Here is a 21,745-nt window from a genome sequence, read left to right on the forward strand (position 1 = left end):
AAAGATCATCTGATTCCGATAAGTATTTATGGAGATATGAATTTATTTTGATTATGGAATTATTGTCAAGCCGACCTACAACTCATGTAGGCTCAGAAGCCCAACAATTGCATCTATTCAAACATCAACAGTTCTGTATAAATACAGGAGGACTTTTCCTCATTTGCACTCACTCATCTCATCACATCTCTCTCTCTCTCCTGCACAAAAAAGAGGCTCTTCTCTACTGCGCAGAAAAGAGTCTCTCTCTCACACATGTGGAAGGAAGCTGTTGAACCTGAAGCTGCAACTACAGATCCAAAGTTTGACCAGCGTTGACCATCAGATCTCCTCCTCTGAACTGCGTTGTGGGGTCATCTGAACCTCCTCTGAAGGCCGCATTTTTTGGTGGTGGAATCAAGCCGATCCGACGGTCGGTTTGCGAGATATCGACTGCCCTAGTTTTGGTGATGAAGCCGCTAATGCTGATGCTGTTGATCTAGGGTTTTCTCCTGCTGATATAAATCAGATTTATTGTACTATTTATCTCTGCTGAATTATTGAAGATAAAAGAAGATTTGATCAAAGGGTTTCCCCACACATTGTGGGGTTTGTCCTTGGCTAGCCGCCACATCTTGTGTCTCTTGTCTTGGCTTGTTTTCTGTTGATCGTTTAATGTTCTATCTACACTTTACTTATGCACATGTTCTTGCTAATCTATGAATAATAATAAGAAAGAAAAGTAAATTGCTCTAAGCATAGAACATACCATAACTTAACATGGTATCAGAGGTGAAGTGAAGACAAAGCCCGAGAAAGAGCAATAGCAATCACCAAAGAGAAGATTGGCAAGGCTATCCTAAAAGAACTATGGGGTCCTCATCACTCTTTCCTGCCGATGACAAGCTCCGTGAGAAAGCTGACTATCACGGATGGAAGATGTCTATCGATCTAACCTTAGAAGATCAAGGAGTGTTGGACCATGTGAGAGGCAATATTGTTGAGCCTCCATCAAATGCATCCGCTGCTGCCAGGAACAAATGGAAAATCGGAGAAGTCAAAACAAAGAAGATCATCCGGGACTCTATCGACAAGCGCTCGCTGGGCTACATCTCTGACCTGAACACCTCCAAGGAAATCTACGATAGACTGGTGAGTTTATTTAAAGTTAATGATGCAAATCAAGTTTTGTTTTACAGAAATAAGCTAAAGGAAATTAAGAAGGGTAAAGATGAGAGTATGCAAGCATACTTCTTAAGAATCACCAAGATCAAGAACGATCTCCTATCTATTGGGGAGACTTACTAATAGGGAAATGGCACTCACGACTCTTGGAGGATTACCATCCGAATGGCACGTGTTCAGGACTACTCTTCTGAACAATAATGTAATTCCTAGTTTCAATGAATTAATGGCTAGACGCATCCAAGAAGAAACAAAGGTAGAAGAGCAAGAAATGCCCATGCCTAAAGGTCTTCCTGCTGCCGAAAAGAAATAATTCTGGGACTAAATCAAAAAGAAAGGTTGGACCTAAGGCTGGAAGAAAAGGACGATTTTACATCTGTGACAAAGCAGGTCACTATGCAAGGGAGTACCTTGATAGAAAGGACTCACACCAGGGCGATGATCAAAATCCCTTTCATGGCAATCAAAGGAATGGCAAATTCAATAGCAAAGGTAAAAGGAGTGTTGGGAATCAAGGAAGAGGACAACCATTCAAGAAGGCCAGAAATTCTAGGATGTATTATATGTACCTAACCTCAAAAAGAACCTGGTGTCCATCTCGGCAATGGAAGACGAAGGCTACAAGGTAACCTTCAGCGATGGCAAGGTACGTATATGGAAAAATAATGTTAAAGATGCCTTTACTCTTGGGTTTCGTGTTGATTCATTATATCAGGTCGGTGGAAGTCCACTAGGTGTCATGTCTTATGACACATCTCTTTAGTCCGAACTTTGGCATCGGAGGTTTGCCCACCTTCATTATAAAACTCTACCCGATATAAGACAAATGGTGACAGGGATGCCCGAATTCTGAGTAGAGAAAGAAGGTGCATGTCCAGGATGTGCCGAAGGAAAGCTCGAAAGGGGACCATTCCCCTCAAGCCAAAGCAAGACCTTCGATATATTACAATTGGTTCACTCAGGCATATTCGACGCTGGCATTAAGAGGGAGACTACTACACCACATACTCCTTAGCAGAATGGTGTGGCGGAAAGGAAGAACCATACGATTGTGGAAGTTGTCTGTGCCATGCTCCATGATCAAAGACTTCCGAAGTTTCTATGGGTAAATGATGTAACAATGCCTGATGTGAAGGAACCCATGGATCCTATTTATCCACCTGAGCCTTCCTCTTCTAGGAAGAGGCCTTCATGGCTTAGAGGGCTACTTGATGATGCTAAAGGACATGCTACACCCCGAGGAACCTTCCGCAAGAAACCTAACAGGTATCAAGGATCCCTGACCATCATGAGCACGATCATACAAAATGAGCCTTCATCATTCTCAGATGTCGTCAAGCATCAAGTATGGAAGGATGCTATGATCGAAGAATATGAGTCTATTATGAAGAATGATATCTGGGAAGTAGTTCCCAGACCCCAGGACAAGACAGTTGTCACTTCAAAATGGCATTACGAGATAAAGCATGCAGCAGATGGAAGTACGGAAAAGTATAAGGCTCGTTTTGTTGCTCGTGACTTCTCCCGGAAGGAAGGTATAGAATATGATGAGATATTTGCACCTGTTGCCAGATATATGACCATCCACTCGATCATAGCCCTTGCGGCTTCACAAGGATGGAACCTACATCAAATGGATGTCAAGACTGCGTTCTTGCATGGTTCGATCAAAGAGGAGGTCTACGTGGAGCAACCCGAAGGATTTGAGATTTATGATCAAAAATCTCATGTATGCAGGTTGAAGAAAGATCTCTATGGGCTGAAGCAAGCACCTCAAGCATGGTATGAGAGGATCGATAGCTACTTGATGAAGCTAGGATTCACTAGGAGTGAAGCCAATCCTAACCTTTACTTTAAGGTTGAAGATGACAAACCTCTCATACTGGTGTTGTATGTGGACGACCTCTTCCTAACAGGCACAGACCCTCTTATTCACAAATGTAAGAGGGAGTTGGCTTCTGAATTTGCAAATAAAGGATCTAGCACTGATGCATTATTTCCTAGGACTTGAAGTATGGCAGAAGCTAGGGGAAATTTTCTTATCCCAAGGAAAATATGTGGTGAAGATATTGGAAAGATTTGGTATGGTAGACTGCAAGCCTATAGCTAAACCGATGGAGCTTGACTTCGAGATGTTAAGCGGTAGTGCTGCTAGACCTGTTTTACGAAATGCTACCCAGTATCGGCAACTCGTCGGAGCATTAATGTTCTTAGTGAACTCTCGTCCAAACATATGCTTTGCAGTCAACACATTGAGTCAACATATGGTTGAACCTCACCACATACATTGGATTGGTGCCAAGAATCTATTGAAATATCTTCGTGGCACAATCACTTATGGGTTAAGATACACTGTCGGAGATGTGAGACTACTTGGATATACTGATGTTGATTGGGCAGGCAATGTGGAGGACCGTAAGAGCACTTACGGGTGTTGTTTCTCCTTGGGATCTGCTTCGATATCCTGGATGAGCAGGAAGCAGAAGTCGGTGGCTTTGAGCACCGCCGAAGCAGAACATATTGCTGCTAACATGGCCTCATATGAGGCAATCTGGTTGCGAAAGCTCTTCAATGAGCTGTTTGGATTTACATTGGATACCACCGTGATCCTATGTGACAACCAGAGGGGGATTCATTTGTCAGAGAATCTCGTATTTCATGATCGCTCCAAGCATATCGATATCAAGTATCACTATATTCGAGATATGGTGCAACGGGGAGCTATAAGGCTCCGACATATCGGTACAGATGAACAGGTCACCGACATTCTGACAAAGCCCCTAGGGAAAGTCAAATTCTTGACTTTCCAAAAACAACTTGGTGTTGTTCAAAGACCCTCCGATGAGGGTCCTGTATGATGCATTGAGCTCTGGGAGCTCCGGGCGGGTGCGGGGTACTTCTTGGAGCGACATATGACCACAGGGTGATTCACTATCCGCTGGTGGTGTACATATACACCCCGTAGCAACTATGTAGCAGGATGATTGGTTCTCCTGTGAGATCTGGATGATGTGTTCTCCCTAACGATTATGTAGCAGGATCATTGGTTCTCCTATGAGGCCTGGATGATGTGTTCTCCATGGCGATTGTGTAGCAGGATGATTAGTTCTCCTGTGAAGACGGGATTGATTAAGTTCTCCTGTCAAGGCATCGTATCCATGCAGTCAGGGACTCATGGGAAGTACCTCTCATCTGATCAATGAGCAGGGAAATGAAGTTAGGGACCATAGTAGTACTGATGGACGCATCACTGTATCAACCATACTCCCTACCCTAGGATGACCTTCATTGATCTAGGATCAATGATATTGGTCTAGGACCAGTGGTAGGAGTTGTACTCACTATGACGCTGACTTCGGGTTGGTTGAGACTGGTCTAGGACCAGCGATACATACTCTGAGACTGACCTCGAGTCATTGCAGTACTGGTCTGGGACCAGTGAGTGTGGCACATACTATGACGCTGACTTCGGATCGGTTAAGACTGGTTTGGGACCAGTGGTACACTCTCTGAGACTGCGATATTGGTCTGGGACCAGTGGTAGGAGTGGTACATACTATGACGCTGACTTTAAGTCGGTTGAGACTGGTCTGGGACCAGTGGTACACACTGTGAGACTAATTTTGAGTCAGTGGAGGATGATACTGGTTTGGGACCATACTATGACGCTGACTTCGGGTTGGTTGAGACTGGTCTAGGACAAGTGGTACATACTCTGAGACTGACTTTGAGTCATAATGATGCATCCTCGATCATTTCTTCTTCTTCATAATTTGGACAAAAGCATAGCAGAACAAAACAGAGCAGAACAGAGCAGATCAAAACAGGGCAGAACAGAACAAAGTAGAGCAGGCAAAATAGAGCAGAGCAGAGAGGATAGAGCAGAGCAGAGTAGGGGTCAAGCTGTACAGGGGAATGCATTTGATGGATGAATAGTAGCGACCGACAGAAAGATTGCAGATGGAGTTCTCCCTAGTTGAGAGGGAGTGTTAAAATTGGCAACTAGGGCCAAACTCCATGTGGGTCATCTTATTCATGGCTGATAATATGTTTATTAAATTCCTCTCATCGAGAGGTGTAGGATTGATCTAAAGATCATCCAATTCTGATAAGTATTTATGGAGATATGAATTTATTTTGATTATGGAATTATTATCAAGCCGACCTACAACTCATGTAGGCTCAAAAGCCCAACAGTCGCATCTATTCTAACATCAACAGTTGTGTATAAATACAGGACGACTGTAAAGACTATACAAAATTTGATGTAAGGATTGTACAGAATTTAACAACCATTGTAAAGACAGTAAAGGATTTCTTAAAATCATCATGAACCTGTGATAAAATTACATAAAATTTTACAAATCTAATTGACAGAATTGATGAGAGTACCTACCTGTTTTCCTATGGATGAAGAAGCTTTAGAATTTCTCAGCTCGCTCCTGTTACCAAAAGACCATAACCTCCCAGCCAAATCAAGTACAACCTGGGTACTCAGTCCAGATTGCTTTTCAATTTCTGCAATTTGTTCCCCGTGCCCAAAAACTTTAGAACAAGCAAGGCTCCTTCCCACTGTGCTTCTACCCACTGTCCTCAAATTCTTCGTTCTTCCCCCTTTCTCCCCTGTTTTTGGTTTTTCTCGGTTCAGATCCCCCTAAAAACTCTTTCTACCTCTATATGTATAGCTAGCCTTCCTTGGCGGTGACCGCTCTCTCCACCAGCGATCCCACCACTTCCATTCGTAGTGACACCTTTTCCCTCTATATAACGTGAGTCATATTCCTTTAAAGGTGTGGTTATATTATATTTAGGATTTTCTTTTGTTTGTTAAATATAAATGCCTTAGGTTCATACTAGGTACTTTATTTTGATTTACTTTATCATTTTAATAATTTATTAATATTCTAGGATATATAATTATATAACCATATGTAAAAATTAACTTAATTTTTACATCTATTTTTTTATAACCCTTTTTACTTTATACTTTTTTTAAATTTATATCATTGGTATTTGCTCATTAATTATGATGCATTAAGCAATATGCATGTTGATGGGTGAAGGTAACTTCTATTTGAAGCAGTGTCATGATATTCAACATTTATAGTTAATTTTAGAATATAAATACTAGTGCAGTGCATCCAATACATGCATATGTAGCTATCATATGCATGCATTGTATGCATGCTAATATTCTTGCGCTCTCTATATTAAAAATGGGTCATTACAAAGACTTTTCCTCATTTGCACTCACTCATCTCATCACATCTCTCTCTCTCTCTTGCGCAAAAAAGAGGCGCTTCTCTACTGCGCAGAAAAGAGTCTCTCTCACACATGTGGAAGGAAGCTACGGAACCTGAAGCTGCAACTATAGATCCAAAGTTTGACTAGTGTTGAGCATCAAATCTCCTCCTCTGAACTGCGTTATAGGGTCATCTGGACCTCCTCTGAAGGCCGCATTTTTTGCTGGTGGAATCAAGCCGATCCGACGGTCAGTTTGCGAGATATCGACTGCCCTAGTTTTGATGATGAAGTCGCTAACGCTGATGCTGCTGATCTAGAGTTTGCTACTGCTGATATAAATCAGATTTATTGTACTATTTCTCTCTGCTGAATTATTGAAGATAAAAGAAGATATGATCAAAGGGTTTCCCCACACATTGTGGGGTTTGTCCCTAGCTAGCCGCCACATCTTATGTCTCTTGTCTTGGATTGTTTTTGTTGATCGTTTAATGTTCAATCTGCACTTTACTTATGCACATGTGATTGCTAATCTATGAATAATAATAAGAAAGAAAAGTAAATTAATCTAAGCATAGAACATACCATAACTTAACAAGAACACACTTGAGTCACTTGTCAGAACCACAAAGAGTTTGATTTCCTTGGAGAGTTCGATTTTTCAAAGAGCCAACAGTGTTGGGAGAGTTCGAGCTTCAGTAAGGAAGTACAAACAGAGAGGGGCAAAGACAGTGACATCGGAGGAAGCTTTCCAGATCTAGCGAGAGCATTTGCAAACAACCAAAGATAGCCACAGTGAGGTTGACGCAAGGGTTGCACAGAATCCTCTAGAGGCAATTCGATTTTGCTGGAGAGAAGTTGAGTTTCAATTCCAGAGGTTGGGAAAGGGTTCTAGAAGACCGGAGAGACAGTTTCTAAGCTAGTGGTAGACAGGACGGCTACAAGAGCAATTGATTCAGATTGAGCGTAGAAGGGACTAGGCTAGGGTGACACAAGCCTGTGCAGAAGCAATTTGGGTGGCTCACTTGGAGCTGCAGTCAAAGCCCAAATTTTCCTGTGGGGTGAGGAAAATTCCTCACTAGACTTTTGCCAGTATTTTTCTCTGTAGGATAGCCAGATTCGACATCCAGTTGTACCCAGAATTTCTCACTGTTGCATAATAATATAAAACCCTCAACTGCTGCATAGGTTTTCCCGCATTGGTTTTTTCCGAGGACGTTTGTCCAAAAATCACTGTGTCAAATTTTGTGTGTACTAGTACTTTTTCATTTTCCATCATTATTTTCTTCTATTGTTTACTTCTAAAGGTTGCAGTGTGAATTATTTGGTATTTTTCATGGAAATTATATGATGTGAATTATATGATAGTTTTCAAATATTATGTGACATGAAAATGGTCTGGTGAAATATCCCTTCGATTCAAGCTGTATCAACATGTGCATTCCTTAAAACCTACAAAAGAGATTGAGTTCCTCTTCAAGGGTGAAGATCAAAAGCTCTCACAGATCTGATAAAGATATATGTTCTTAAAGGTATTAATGCCATGTATGAATTAAACAACTTGGGTACTAAAGATCTTCCTTGAAGAAATCAATCGCTACAAAATTTGAAGAAGCCAAGCTACTTGGTTTTTTGTGACCAATAATATTGGATAAACCTATTGATGACAAAGATTCCTACTTAAAGTGCTATTGTGGAAGAATCAAACTTGTTGTAAGTTTCTAGGTTGATGTCTCGAACCCATCTTCAAATTTGAGAATAAAAAAAAAATCATCTTGACACTAAGCTTGATGTGTTTAGGATACTTGAAGGATAAATTGATAAAATATAATTGATGGATATATGGATGCTACGCTCAGACCTAGACGATTGAATCTATTAATATGAGGTTGTTGCTACAATGAGTTTGGGTAATAAAATCTGGAATGATCAAGAATCATCATCAAGGACATTGGGATTAGACATTTGAATATATAGGGTTCGTAAATGTTAATTTTCAAATGTTCTATGTTGTAATAATCACTTATAACAATTCTTCTTCGGACTTCCAATAGCAATCAATTATCTGATATATTTTCAATCATCCAATAAAAGTAAAAAATTGTAGATAGAACATAAAACCATATGCACAATAGCCAAGAACAATAGAGACACAGAGATTTGGTCAAAGACCAGGGAAAAACCCCACAAGTGGGAAAACTCTTTCTAAATTCTTCTTCTATTAGATTGCCATCAAATGTTCAGCAAAGAGATACATAGTCCAAGTACATCAATAATGAGTCAAGGCGTCAAATCCTTGACCAACCAAGTCAACTATCCAATATACAATCCAATATGAGCAACATAGTCAAATCTGGTCAAAAGTCAAATCTACAATTTCTAGTCAAAGTCAACAGTAGTCAACGCAGCCCTAACCAGTCCTTGGTAAACAATCAATTCTACTCCAAAAGATTCGATCAAACAGTGAAATGATGCTACCTCTTTTGCTTGATCAAACCTAGTCAAAACAACCCTTAAATTTTGCCCACATATTCGGTCAAAGTCAAAGTTTGACCTGCGAAACCATAGCCCAGAAACTGTAGTCAATGCTAGTCAAAGTACACAAAAAAATCTCAGTCAAAGTGCCAATCAACTCAGCCTCCCAAAACAAATCCAAGAACATGTCAAACGAAGTCAAAACTCCTCAAGTCAATGCAAGTAAAACGATCCCAAAACAGTAGTTGTTGATTTGTGGTAGCATTAGATGTGCTCTAACCGTGAAATTTGGAGGAGAGGCTAAGGCACATGAGATCTCCAAAACCCAAAAATTGTTTTGAGAAATTCCATTTGGATGAGGAGTTATTAAAATAATTAGTATTTTTAATGGGTCCCTAAGTCTAAACTTAGGAAAATAAAAATATTAATGGGTATTAATAAAGATAAGGATGAGAAGCTTCTAAGAGAAAAGGATCAAGTCTGTTTTAATCTTAGCCGTTGATTAGGGACTTAATCTCGGCCATTAATTCATCAACAGGAAAACTATAAGAGAAGACTTGAGGGTCATTTGGACACACACCAACAGATACTCAGTATCCCAAGGAAAATCGATTCTCAGAGAGAAGGAGATCGATTTCAGAGGGAGAGTTGCAGGGTGGAGTAAAAATGGGGATGAGCAACAGTCATGGAGCTCAGAAGAAATGACGCAGGGACTCTGAGAGACAGCATAGAGTAAGACACAAATGAGAGAGACGCAAGGATGACGCAAAGGGACCAGAGCTACGTAGAGCCACACAGAATGACGCGGGGCTGACACAATAGAGAAAGGAAGCTCTCGAGGGTGTCAGAAAGTCTCGGAGAAAAGTCTCAGGTGTTTTCTCCCACTGTCTATGCAAATTTTTCTGTAAAAGCGATTGTTGCGTTTAGATTAGTAAAACCCTCCTCTATTGCATTGGTTTTCCCGCATTGGGTTTTTCCAGGGACAATTATCCAAAATATCTGTGTTGATGTGATTGATTCTTGTGATATTGATTTCTGTATAATGGTGCGATATCTGCACTAGAATTTATTTTAATATTTACTGAAGGGATTTCAAAAATAACTTATTGGGAATAATAAGTAGGCGAAATAAATCAGTTGCTGCAGTAATAGAATTTCTATTTAGAAATTTTCACATGGTATCAGAGCAAAGATTTTGCAACAGAAAGGGAAAATCAATTATGGTTCAAGAGCATGATGCAGAGGCATCCACTCAAGCAAACTCGTGTAGATTTTCAGAAGAATGCACAAGAGATAGAAGTTACGATTATTCTATGTCGACTTCCAGATTGGAAGAAGAAGTTGCTTGCATAGCAAGCTCTGCCTCCTCAGAGGTTTTGTATATAGATAGTGCAGCTTCCTGGCATATGACAGGAATCCAAGAATGTTTTTCAAAGTATCAGGAAGAAAGAATGAATTTTCAGATCACCATGGGGAACAAGGCAAAGTGTACTCCAGTAGGGAAAGGTAATATAGTTTTTCAAACAGAAACAGGAGAGCGGTTCCGAGCTACCAATGTGCTACATGTGTCAGGACTGGGGATGAACTTACTTTCTGTATCTCAACTTCAAAACAAGGGCTATGACGTTTTCTTCATTAAGGAGAAAGTATACGTCAAACACCTGAGTTGGAAAAAGAAGGTCCAAATCAGAATCAGAAGTAACAGGTTGTACGGATTGTAGCTAGAATCACCAATGGCACTGATAGGCAGTAATGGAGACAAGGATTTGAATGAATTATGGCACAGAAGGATAGGATATTTGCACCATAGGGCTATGAGAATTCTCAGGAAAACTGTAACAAGAGTTCTAGATCTTAATACTGAAGGAGATGATGCATGCAGAGGATGTGCTCTGAGCAAGTATGCCAAAGCAGCGTTTCCAAGAAGTAACAATAGGGCTAAGTATGTACTAGGACTTATACACTCAGACATCTATGGACTGTTGTCCACAAAAGCTCTTAGTGGTGCCGAATACTTCATCACCTTCGTCGATGACCATTCCAGGAAGACTTGGATCTACTTTCTGAAAACCAAAGATGAGGTTTTCGGTCGATTCAAAGAGTTTAAGGCTCTAGTGGAGAATCTGAAAGGAAAGAAGATAAAATTGTTATGCTCAGACAATGGTGGCGAGTATGTTGACAAGGACTTCACCGATTTTTGCGCTAGGTAGGGCATCAAAAGAGAGTGGACAGCTCCCTACAATCCGGAGCATAATGGAGTAGCAGAAAGGATGAACAGGACTATCGTGGAAGCAGTTAGGGCTATGTTGTATGCAGCACAACAGTCTATGTCCAGAATAGAACTCCTCATAGGGCATTGGGCAAGATTACTCTAGAAAAGGTCTTCATCGGGAAGACACCTGAAGTTAGTCATTTCAGCATATTTGGTAGTTTAGCATATTGTCGTATACCTGAAGAGAAGAGGAATAAGTTAGATCAAATTGCAGAGAAAGGATATCTTGTGGGATATAGCGAGAATGCTAAGGCATATAGAGTCTATCTTCCAGGGAGCAGGAAGGTACTAGTTCGACAAGATGTAAAGTTCATGGAGGATAGAGCTTTCAATAAATCTCAAGAAATGCCTTACGAAGAGCAGTCAAAAGATGAGTCGTTGGTCAAACCACTTCAACCATTGGAAGCTAGTACCAGAAATTCTCCTTCAGAACAGGAGGAATCATAAGTAGAGGAAGAGCTAACAGATGCGCCTACTACAAGAGGAAGAATGAGCCGGGAACTCTGACAGATTCTGCGGGATGCAGAAGAATTCATTGGTGGACCTAGGAACACTAAAAGGGAGCGAAGACAGCCAGACAGATACCAGGCCTTAGTAGCTCAGGTTGCAGAACCGTCCAGTTTTAAGGAGGTCGTTCAGCATCAAGTATGGGTGGATGCGATGATGGAGGAATACAACTGTATAATGGTGAATGATGTCTAGGAAGTGGTGCCTAGGCCTCAGGACAGATCAATGGTAGGTTCGAGATGGATCTACAAGATCAAATGTGCTGCAGAAAACAGTGTGGAGAAATACAAAACTAGGTTTGTGGCTCAGAGGTATGCTCAGAAGGAAGGAATAGACTACGAAGAGACCTTTGCCCCAGTAGCCACGTATACATCTATTAGAACCGTGATATATTTTGCAGCTCATATGGGGTGGGAGATTCATCAGATGGATGTCAAGACAGCATTCTTGAACGGAGTAATAGAAGAGGAAGTATATATTGAACAGCCCGAAGGCTTTGAGAAACATAAGAAGAAATCTCATCTATGTGGATTAAAGAAAGCCTTGTATGGGCTTAAACAGGCACCTAGAGCATGGTATGGTCGAATTGATGGCTACTTGCAGAAGATGGGGTTCGTCAAGAGTGATGCAGATCCCAATCTCTACTATTTGGTTGTGGAGAATGAGCCTCTAGTCCTAGTATTACATGTGGATAATCTCTTCTTGACAGGATCACCTAGGCTCATCAAGGATTGCAAGAAGAATCTAGCCATAGAATTTGACATGAAGGATTTGGGAAAGATGCATTATTTCCTGGGGTTCGAAGTTCGGCAGTAGAAGGGTAAGATCTTCCTTGGGCAAGGGAGATATGCTACAGAAATCTTGAAGAGATTTAGGATGCAGGATTGTAGGCCTATGGCTACTCCAATGATCACCAACTGGAAGAAAATTGATGCATCGGAAGACAAAGATGTTGATCCCACCTTGTACAGGCAACTCATAGGATCCCTGATTTATCTAGTCAATACCAGGCCAGACATTTGTTATGCTGTCAACACCCTTAGTCAGTTCATGGTGGAACCTAAGAGGGCGCATTGGGCAGCAACCAAACATGTTCTTAGGTATATACAAGGAACAGTCGAGCATGGACTATTGTACACCAGAGGCAATGACATCAGGCTGAGTGGGTTCACTAACGCAGATTGGGCTGGAATTTCAGTAGATCGGAAAAGTACCACTAAGTACTCTTTCAACAATGGATCGAGGAGGACACCCTGGTGCAGCAGGAAACAGAAATTCGTAGCTCTGGGCTCAGCAGAAGCAGAATATATGGCCGCTAGCACAGCTTCATGCGAAGCCATATGTTAACCTATTCAGTAGAAGGATGGAAGCGAAGAGGATCATGTGTGATAATCAGAGTTGCATCAAGCTCTCTGAGAATCCAGTATTTCATGATCGATCGAAGCACATTGATATCAGGTATCACTTCGTCAGATACTGTGTCCAACAAGGAGCAGTACACTTGAGCTACACTCCTACAGGAGAACAGGTGGCAGACATCCTCACCAAGGCTCTAGGAAGAACAAATTTTGTTCATTTCAGGGAGAAGATGGGGATGGTAAAGAATCCATTTCAATAATGGATAAGTATCAGAAGTTGCAATGCAGCAGTTAGTGCTATGGGCAACATGATGCAGCAGATTGAGAGGGAGCTGCAGTACAGATGTAGTAGTGACAGTGGCAGTTTCATGGGCAGCAGTGCAAGAAGCAATAATACAGATGATGTAAGGTAGTAGGCCAAGCATCAACACAGCTACCGTGCAAATGATCAATGTGATGTTTCAGTGATGGAGCATTACTAGAGCACATTCCTCGCTAAGAGGGAGTGTTGATTTGTGGTAGCATCAGATGTGCTCTAGCCTTGAAATTTGGAGGAGAGGCTAAGGCACATGAGATCTCCAAGACCCAAAAATCGTTTTGAGAAATTCCATCCGAATGAGGAGTTATTAAAATAATTAATATTTTTAATGGGTTCCTAACTCTAAACTTAGGAAAATAAAAATATTAATGGGCATTAATAAAGATAAGGATGAGAAGCTTCTAAGAGACGAGGATCAAGTTTGTTTTAATCTTAGCCATTGAGTAGGGACTTAATCTCGGTCATTAATTCATCAACAGGAAAACTATAAGAAAAGACTTGAGGGTCATTTGGACACACAACAACAGATACTCAGTGTCCCAAGGAAAATCGATTCTCAGAGAGAAGGAGATCGATTTCAGAGGGAGAGTTGCAAGGTGGAGTAAGAAGGGGGATGAGCAGCAATCAGGGTGCTCAGAAGAAGTGACGCAGAGACTCTGAGAGACAGCGCAGAGGGAGACACGGATGAGAGAGATGCAGGGATGACATAGAGAGGAACCAGAGCTGCGCAGAGCCATGCAGAATGATGGAGGGATGACGTAGAGAGGGACCAGAGCTGCGTATAGCCATGCAAAATGACGCAGCGATGACGCAGAGAGGGACCAGAGCCAAGCAGAATGACGCAGAGAGGGACTAGAGTTGCGCAGAGCCACACAGAATGACGCAAGGTTGACGCAGTAGAGAAAGGAAGCTCTCCAGAGTGTCAGAAAGTCTCGGAGAAAAGTCTCAGGTTTTTTCTCCCAATGTCTATGCCAATTTTTCTATAAAAGTGATTGTTGCTGAAGATTAATCAAACCCTCCTCTGCTGCACCGGCTTTCCCACATTGGGTTTTTCTAGGGACAATTGTCCAAAATAACCGTGTTGATGTGATTGATTCTTGTGCATATATTTGTTTCTATATAATCTGCAATAGAATTTATTTTAATATTTACTGAAGGGATTTCATAAATAACTTATTGGGAATAATAAGTAAGTCAAATAAATCAGTGGTTGCAGTAATAGAATTTTTGTTTAAAAACTTTCACAGTAGTCAACAAAAAACATTCCCTCCTTCACATGCATGAGCTCGAACCCTGCAATTACAGAATTGTACGAACCTATCAAGAGAAAAAAGAATGTGCGATGATGCCTCCAAGTGATGTGACCTTAAGTGTATTTATATGTGGTTGATGAGGTCGAATTTCCTCCTTTAGGCCAACTTGTAATATTAGATGTGAAATGGTCCAGCATTAAAATAATAATTTTCCCATGTGCAAATTAAATTCTCCCAAGGGATAATAGGGTCTCCAGAGGGTGAGAAGGGCTTCCCAAAGGAGGGAATTTCTCCCTATGCTGCCAAATTTCAACAGTAAACCCTATTAGGCATCATGGCTTGGATAAGTAAGAACCTAGGGTTTATGGACAAAACCCTAAGATTGATTGCTTCCGCTAAAAGAAGAAACCCTAGCTTTTGCAAAGAAGGAATGACATCATGATAACGATGTAGACGAGGTTCAATTGCAAGTTAGATGCAAGAAGGCTAAAGATCAAGAGGGAGGTGACATGTTCACAAAAATAAGTATTTTTATCTCTCTTTCTTGTTTATTATTGTTGTTGTTTCTATTACTCTTGTATTTGTATATCTTGCTTGGTTGTGATTGTTCCTCCATTGCCTCCCAGTGAGGATTGTAGGTACATGATGAATGCTTCCAGAGCTATAACAGCAAATGGAAAGAATGGAAGAACAAAGCAAAGATAGTGACAAGAAGACTCATGACTCAGAGGGAGCAAATTCGATCCATGCCAAAAAGAAGTCAATTGTAACTTTTAAGATGAAGATGGCTAGAAGTACCAAGTGCAGGATTACCTCAGTAAGAGGGAGAAGAATATGAGCTCAAACACCCTTCCACACTTCTACACAGATCTGAAATTCGGCCTTCAAAGGGGACAAAATTTGGCCCTTAATAACAGGTCTACAACCAGCGTTCTAACGAGGGCCAAAAACCTTCAAAAAGTGTGTCAAAAATTCTTCCAAAATAAGCCAAAAACCATTCCAAAAATAAGCCAAAAACCCTTCAAAAATGTGCCAAAAATCCTTCCCAAAAAGTATCTCCAAATCACCTCCTCTTCACTTTTGGTTCATGAGGTAAGAACCTTAGAACTCCTCCTTTTCTTCATTTTTTTAACTGATCCAAACTTGCTCGAGTGAATGACCTGAAGTGCTCCTTCTTGTGCCTATTTATAGTGCATTCGGGGTCTAGACTGGGTCAACTTGTCCACTTGTTGCACTAGCTTGTGCAACTGCGAGAATTTATAGTGAATATTCAAAAAATCATTTCTCCTCAACCATGTGAAGTTAGAGGGAGTGCCATTTACTATTGAAAAGGTCTTAGAATAAGCTTTCCAACCATATATGTTATGGTTCCATTTGAGCTAGGTAAATGGAGTAAAAATGCATTCAAAGATAGGGTATCCAAATGGGACATCAAAATCCAAAAACAACATTTCAAAATATACTATTTGAATCAATGTGGAAAAAGTCACTATACAATCAGCGAAGTCTAATTTTTTGGGCTAGACGATTTTATTGGCCGACTTATTGGCGATTTTTTCAAAAACGAAAAAGTCGTGCTTTAATTGAAAAAATCGTGATTTAATCGTTAGTCGATTGAAAAAATCGCGAAGCCCGCCTAGGCCACGGATAAGTGAGGGAAAAGGCCAAAAAAACACTCATTTTTCACTCTTCTTTTTACCATTCGTCCCTGTGGAGAGAGAAGGTGTTTTCCATTGCCCAAGAGGAGGAGATTTACTAGTTTTGTGGTGTGGATTTGGAGATTTGTCCACTGCTCAATGTGAGAGACTCAAGGTGTCGATTTGTTGTTGCCAAGTATGTATTTTAATTTCTCTCTCAGCCTTCGTTGCACAAATGGCTTCTTAAATCTTTCTATTGGTTTGTTTTTAGCTTATTTTTACTTAGAAATTTGAGTCAAAACATTGTTTAGAATCTAAATTGAATCAAAACTTCAAAATGTTTAGATTGTTTACATGTTTCAACTTTCAAGAATAAAAAATTCAAACCTTTGTTTAGCGAATCTAAGTGTGTTCAAGTGAGTGAGAAGAGGCATTTAAAATTTAAAATCAACAATTACATTTGTGTTTGCTTCTTATGTTATGGGCAATTTTTAATTTTTTTCAATCTTTATTTTTGTGCCCTAGGTTCAAATTCAAGTTCAAAGTTTCAAACAAAATGTCAAGGAATTCGGACCCTACTTGGGAATATGGTGAACCTGGTCCTATACCCGACGGTGGGGTGGTCAATAAACAATATTTGTCTTGCAAGTTGTGTGGCAAGCATCTGTCAGCGGGTGTCAACAGATTAAAATTCCATCTAGGGCAAATTCCAGGGCAAAATATAAAACTTTTCGAAAAAGTAACTACAGAAATCATCCAAAGGGCCATTAAATCACTGCATGATAAAGAGGATGTCAAAGACAACATGGCATAGGAAAAGGCAAAGGGAGTTGTCTATAATGCGACTTTTTGGAGATTCCGGTGACGGAATCCGGCGGAAGAAATTGAGGTTAAATCTTGATTTGTTGCAGTTAAAATGGTTTTTTAACTGCATATTTGGATTCAGCACCCTGAAAAACCCCTGGGACACTTTCATTGTGCAGAAACTAGCTATCAAACTTGCGATTCCAATAAATTCCTGCCGGATTTCGACCGGAAAAACCCGCCGGAAAATCTTTCAAAAAGTCACGTTACAGACAACTGCAAGGCAAAGCCATTCCCTATTCCCGTAAAAGGGGCAGAGGATCTCAGTGACTGATTACTTTATGACATGTAGATGACTCATGATATACATTTATTACGTTTTTGTTGATATTTTGACTCTTGAGAGTTGACACTGAGTTAGGACTCAAGATTCAGGACTTGATTCACTTTTTTGATATGTGATGTAGCACTCGACTTCATATAAATATTATATATTAGCTTTCTTTTCATGTTTACGTGGAAATGCGTTTATTTGATGTTGTGGATACTTTAGATGCTAAAATTTAAAAAAAAAAATGAATATTTTGTATTAATCCCAAGGTCACTTTTTCCACATAAATTTGAATATGTAACTTTCTCTTTAATTTGGACAGCCTATGACATCAATGACAACTTCTTTCAACAAAACCAACTAGGCTGGACCAGAAATTACCAGTCTGGACCGGTACAATCCCTGCAATGCCTGAACTAGCCAGTTTGGATGCTGAACTGAGCTATTCAGGCTGGTTTCAATACTGACCAGATCTCATCTAGTCACACTCACCTGCACGACATTTTAAACAAAAATACCAGTTTGGCTGGTTTTTTAACCTGATTTTCCAGCCAGTTCTGGTCCTGGTCTCACTCTTGCCAGTTCCTGTTCCGGTTCCAGTTTTGATAACATTCATGGACATCGATACTAAAACCTGAGATGGGCATGAATCTATTTAGTTCTATTTACTGTTTTGTGGTAGTTTATTTTTAATATTACACTTTGAATGGAAGTACAGCTGTGGAACTCTATTAGATGGCATTGGAAAGGCAGCTCCAGTGTTTTTTGGGTGGGTAATACCTTAGATTTGTAATTCTGGCCAAGGGAAAACAGATCTGAATTTTCTGTATTTCAATGCTGTATGGTTTGTCTGAAGTTTTTTTAAATATAAAATCTAAACATTATTGTGAAAGAAGACTTATTATCAACTACTCAAGTCAAACTGATTAGTCAATCACTAACCTCAAAGTTTGAACCAACGGAAAGGCGACAAATCCCTCCACAAGTCCTGATATCAAATAAACCAACAGTTCCATCACCAGCACCTATCTCACAGAAAATTTCCAAAATTTTGAGCAAAATATAGCTATAATATTATATTCTCATAAATCAGATAACGCAAGAACAGTACATAAAGAAATATCATACCTGTAATTACAGTATCACACATTGGGTGGATTTTCAGTGATGTGATATACTGAAAGAGAAAAGCAACAATGAGTGAAACTCCCTAATGTTAGGTATATGGATAACATATACATAACCACGATCAATCACCTAACACTTACAGCATCATTTGCAGGGAAAGACGCACAGCCTTGAGAATCTTCAATATCCCATAATTGCACCATAGCTGGACCTCCGTATGCAGAGTCACTCCCACAGACGAGCAGATTTTGATTGCAGAATTCCATAGCATCAATAGAAGGAAGGACAGAATTCTTTTTCCTGCTTAGAGAAATAGACTAGTTACAACCAATAAAAAGTTTAAAGCATCCATTGCAAATAGAATACAATCACAGCAACATTTGAACAACTGTTTTAAGAGAAAATTAAATCTACTAAATAAATAACTTCATGCTGACTTGGCAGATACTCTTAGAGTCTCCATAAATTAAAAGAAGGTGAAATAATAAAAGGACTAAAATACAAGCACAACACATTGGATGAGTTATCAATGAAAACTACCTCATGTTGACATTTATATCAGCAGCAAGTTCTCCTGAAAGAACATTCCAAAGAAGAAGCCGACCATCACCTTCACTACCACTTGTTGCCACAAGACCTGCCTCAAAATTCAAGAACCACCATCTAAGCTAAGATATGAAACAAAAGATTAAAATGTTGTCTTAATTTCAAAAAACTATTACATATATTTCCTTACACAGAATTATGTAATATCCCTTCCGAAATTAAATTGTTACAGGTTTATTTATTCTACAATGTTGACAATTTTGGATGCCATGGGACCCATGGGATTTTCGGAAAAGACTTAGGAAGGAAAAAGGGGCCAAAATGTTTTGTTGGCATAGCGTAGGGACCACCCACATGAGGAAATACGCACCACCTTAGAGGGAAGTTCAAATGACTAAAGAGGGAAAGTCAAATTGCTAGTTGGAGACGGCCCACATGTGAAAAGAGGCCCACGAATTATAAATAGAGGAGGCTCAGCCTCATTTGGTATCTTTGGACATATTGAACTCAACCTTAGTTGCTCGAGCTGCTTAGCCGGGTTACTTCACTGTTTAGCACACGAGTGTCTCCAAGCGGAGATCTCAACCCTTGCTTCGGTGGACTTCGAGTGCCACCCTAGGAAGGCAATTCGTACTATCTTGGACAAAAGCCGGTGGAGTTTCACAATCATATCATTCAGCATTTGTCTCAGCCAGTACATGTGTTTCTAGAGGACGCAAAAGGGGAACACACAAATGTTGCTTGTGGGTTCATCCGGGCAAAAACTGCTAGGCGAGTTTGGGCATTGGAGCTACAATGGAGGATCAACCTTTCGGGAGAGTTTTGGAGCAGGAGATTGCTGAATTGGAGTAGTTCGATTTACAGTCACCGGGGCCTGCGCGGAGAGCCATCACTGGGCTCACATGGGAGTTGGAGGAAGGAATTGTAGAGCTGCAACTAGCCAAGAGAAGTAGGAGATCATTTGGAAGGTCATTTGAGGAGGATTGTTGGAGTTTGGAGAGCAGGGATTGATAGGATCAGTCACAGGAATAGAATTCGAAATTCAAAGAGGGCCAAGCTGTGAAGGGTCAATTTTTGAAGGTTGGAACCAAGGGAAACCCTTTCTGGGTTTTTCTGGCTTTTGGGCAAAGATCACACTCCTAATTTTATAGAATTTTCTGGGCAGATCTAAGGGGTCAAACAGGGGTCCCAACTCAGTTAGCAGCTAGAGGAGCTAAGGGGAATTTGGACCAATATTCTGATATCAACATTTGGCCAGTTCCTTTGTGGGTTATTCTGGGTATTTAGTGGAGAGGTCGCGGTTAATTCCCCGTAATTTTCTAAGTACCGGAGGTGGGGTTTCCAGCAACATCTTTGTAGCAGACAACACAGTTTCACAAGTGCAGCGTAGGGAATCATTGCAGCAGTTATTTGTGCCATTTGGACTTGACATATTACCAACTGGGTTTGATCACGCTTGCCATTGAGGCATGCCCAGGTGCACCACTTCCACATTATTGTACTTTTCTCCTAGATTATAATAAAAAGGCTCAATTGTTGGTTATTCCTGGACTTTTTATGGGTGTGCACTGAATGTTTCAATTTTATGGTGTTGTTTTTATTATTTGCTTTGCATAGCGCTATATTTCCTAGTTTCGAATACTACAGTGGTATTAGAGCATGATCTTGGCCCAGCTATGGGAAACTAGCCAGAAGATCATGGAAGCCTTGGGTATGAGTACACGGTGACGGGTGAAACTGGAGACAAACGCATGGCTCAAGGGAGATCCAGTATGCATAAATTTTGGGGTTGAATTCATTGGGACGATGAGAGGTTGGCCCAATTGAGGAGGGTGACAAACCAAACCCATCCTCACCCTTACAACAGAGACGTTAGAGGTGAGCAGGCCGTGGTGGTGTAGCCATCTTCATCATGTGGGGAACCCGACCAGATCAGGGCATCAGATCTCCTAAAAAGGAGCGGGCATGACAGAGACGGTTAAAGGGTGACACCAGGGGGTGCTTTTGTCGGTGGAGACCTGGCTTTAGATATCAGGAGCCTGAGGAGGAGGTTGAGCATGATGCTAAGAGCCCACAGGATGGTGAGGAGCACATCGATATACCTAGTGTGGCACAGGAGTCACCTTTATTAGGGACCTCTTTGATAGCCCCAATTGACACCTTGGTGGAGAGGATAGAGCCTACACACATAGAGCCATCTGTTGAGGGGGTGCCACCCATGGACGACATGTCGACAATTGTTGAGGTATCTAGAATTGTGACCGAGTTTACAGGTGATAGATGCCCACGGCTGTTCCATCAGTTTCAAGCCGACCGAGCATAAAAAAGGAAAGTTGCATTAGTGTGAGAGGCTATTCTACAGCAGAACAAGGAGTTGGAGGGCATGAGAGTGGTTTGTGCCAAGTCCACGGCCAAATTGACTCGCGTTGGGGAGCGATTGGACTCTCTACTGGTGCAGCTAGAGTGCACGTTGGGGCGTGAGAGCAACCCTTTTCGGGCATAGATAGACAGCGATGGCAGCACTGTTAGGTTACCTTTGCCCATTGGACAAAGAGAGTCAGAGCTACCTAGTCAGATTTCATGTGTTGACCAGGATAGCGAGATGAGATGACCTAAGTTGCATAGGGCGCTGCACCCGCATGTGGGGGTTGTCCTATGTGCAGGAGTTTGTGCATTCGATCCCCTCTTGGGGTTGGATGGTGAGAGATTT

At 40.9% G+C, this 21,745-nt stretch overlaps 1 protein-coding gene across 3 annotated transcripts in view; it reads right to left on the bottom strand.

Annotated features, from left to right (window-relative positions):
* The window catches only part of LOC149264212 (ribonucleoside-diphosphate reductase subunit beta), a 363,007-nt gene that overhangs the window by 91,133 nt on the left and 250,129 nt on the right, over positions 1-21,745 (bottom strand). For 2 of the 3 annotated variants that reach the window (XM_089427652.1, XM_089427649.1), the window contains exons 13-16: positions 19,030-19,126; positions 18,630-18,789; positions 18,490-18,538; positions 18,304-18,386 (exon numbers count right to left, since the gene is read on the bottom strand). In XM_089427652.1, the coding sequence (XP_089283778.1) occupies positions 18,304-18,386; positions 18,490-18,538; positions 18,630-18,789; positions 19,030-19,126 (389 nt within the window). The remainder of the gene's footprint in view (positions 1-18,303; positions 18,387-18,489; positions 18,539-18,629; positions 18,790-19,029; positions 19,127-21,745) is intronic. The other variant, XM_089427655.1, reaches the window with a different exon arrangement.

Source organism: Pinus tabuliformis, chromosome 6, assembly GCF_031772625.1.
Source record: "Pinus tabuliformis cultivar Carrire ecotype Pingquan chromosome 6, CPIR1, whole genome shotgun sequence".
NCBI classification, from domain to species: Eukaryota; Viridiplantae; Streptophyta; class Pinopsida; order Pinales; family Pinaceae; genus Pinus; species Pinus tabuliformis.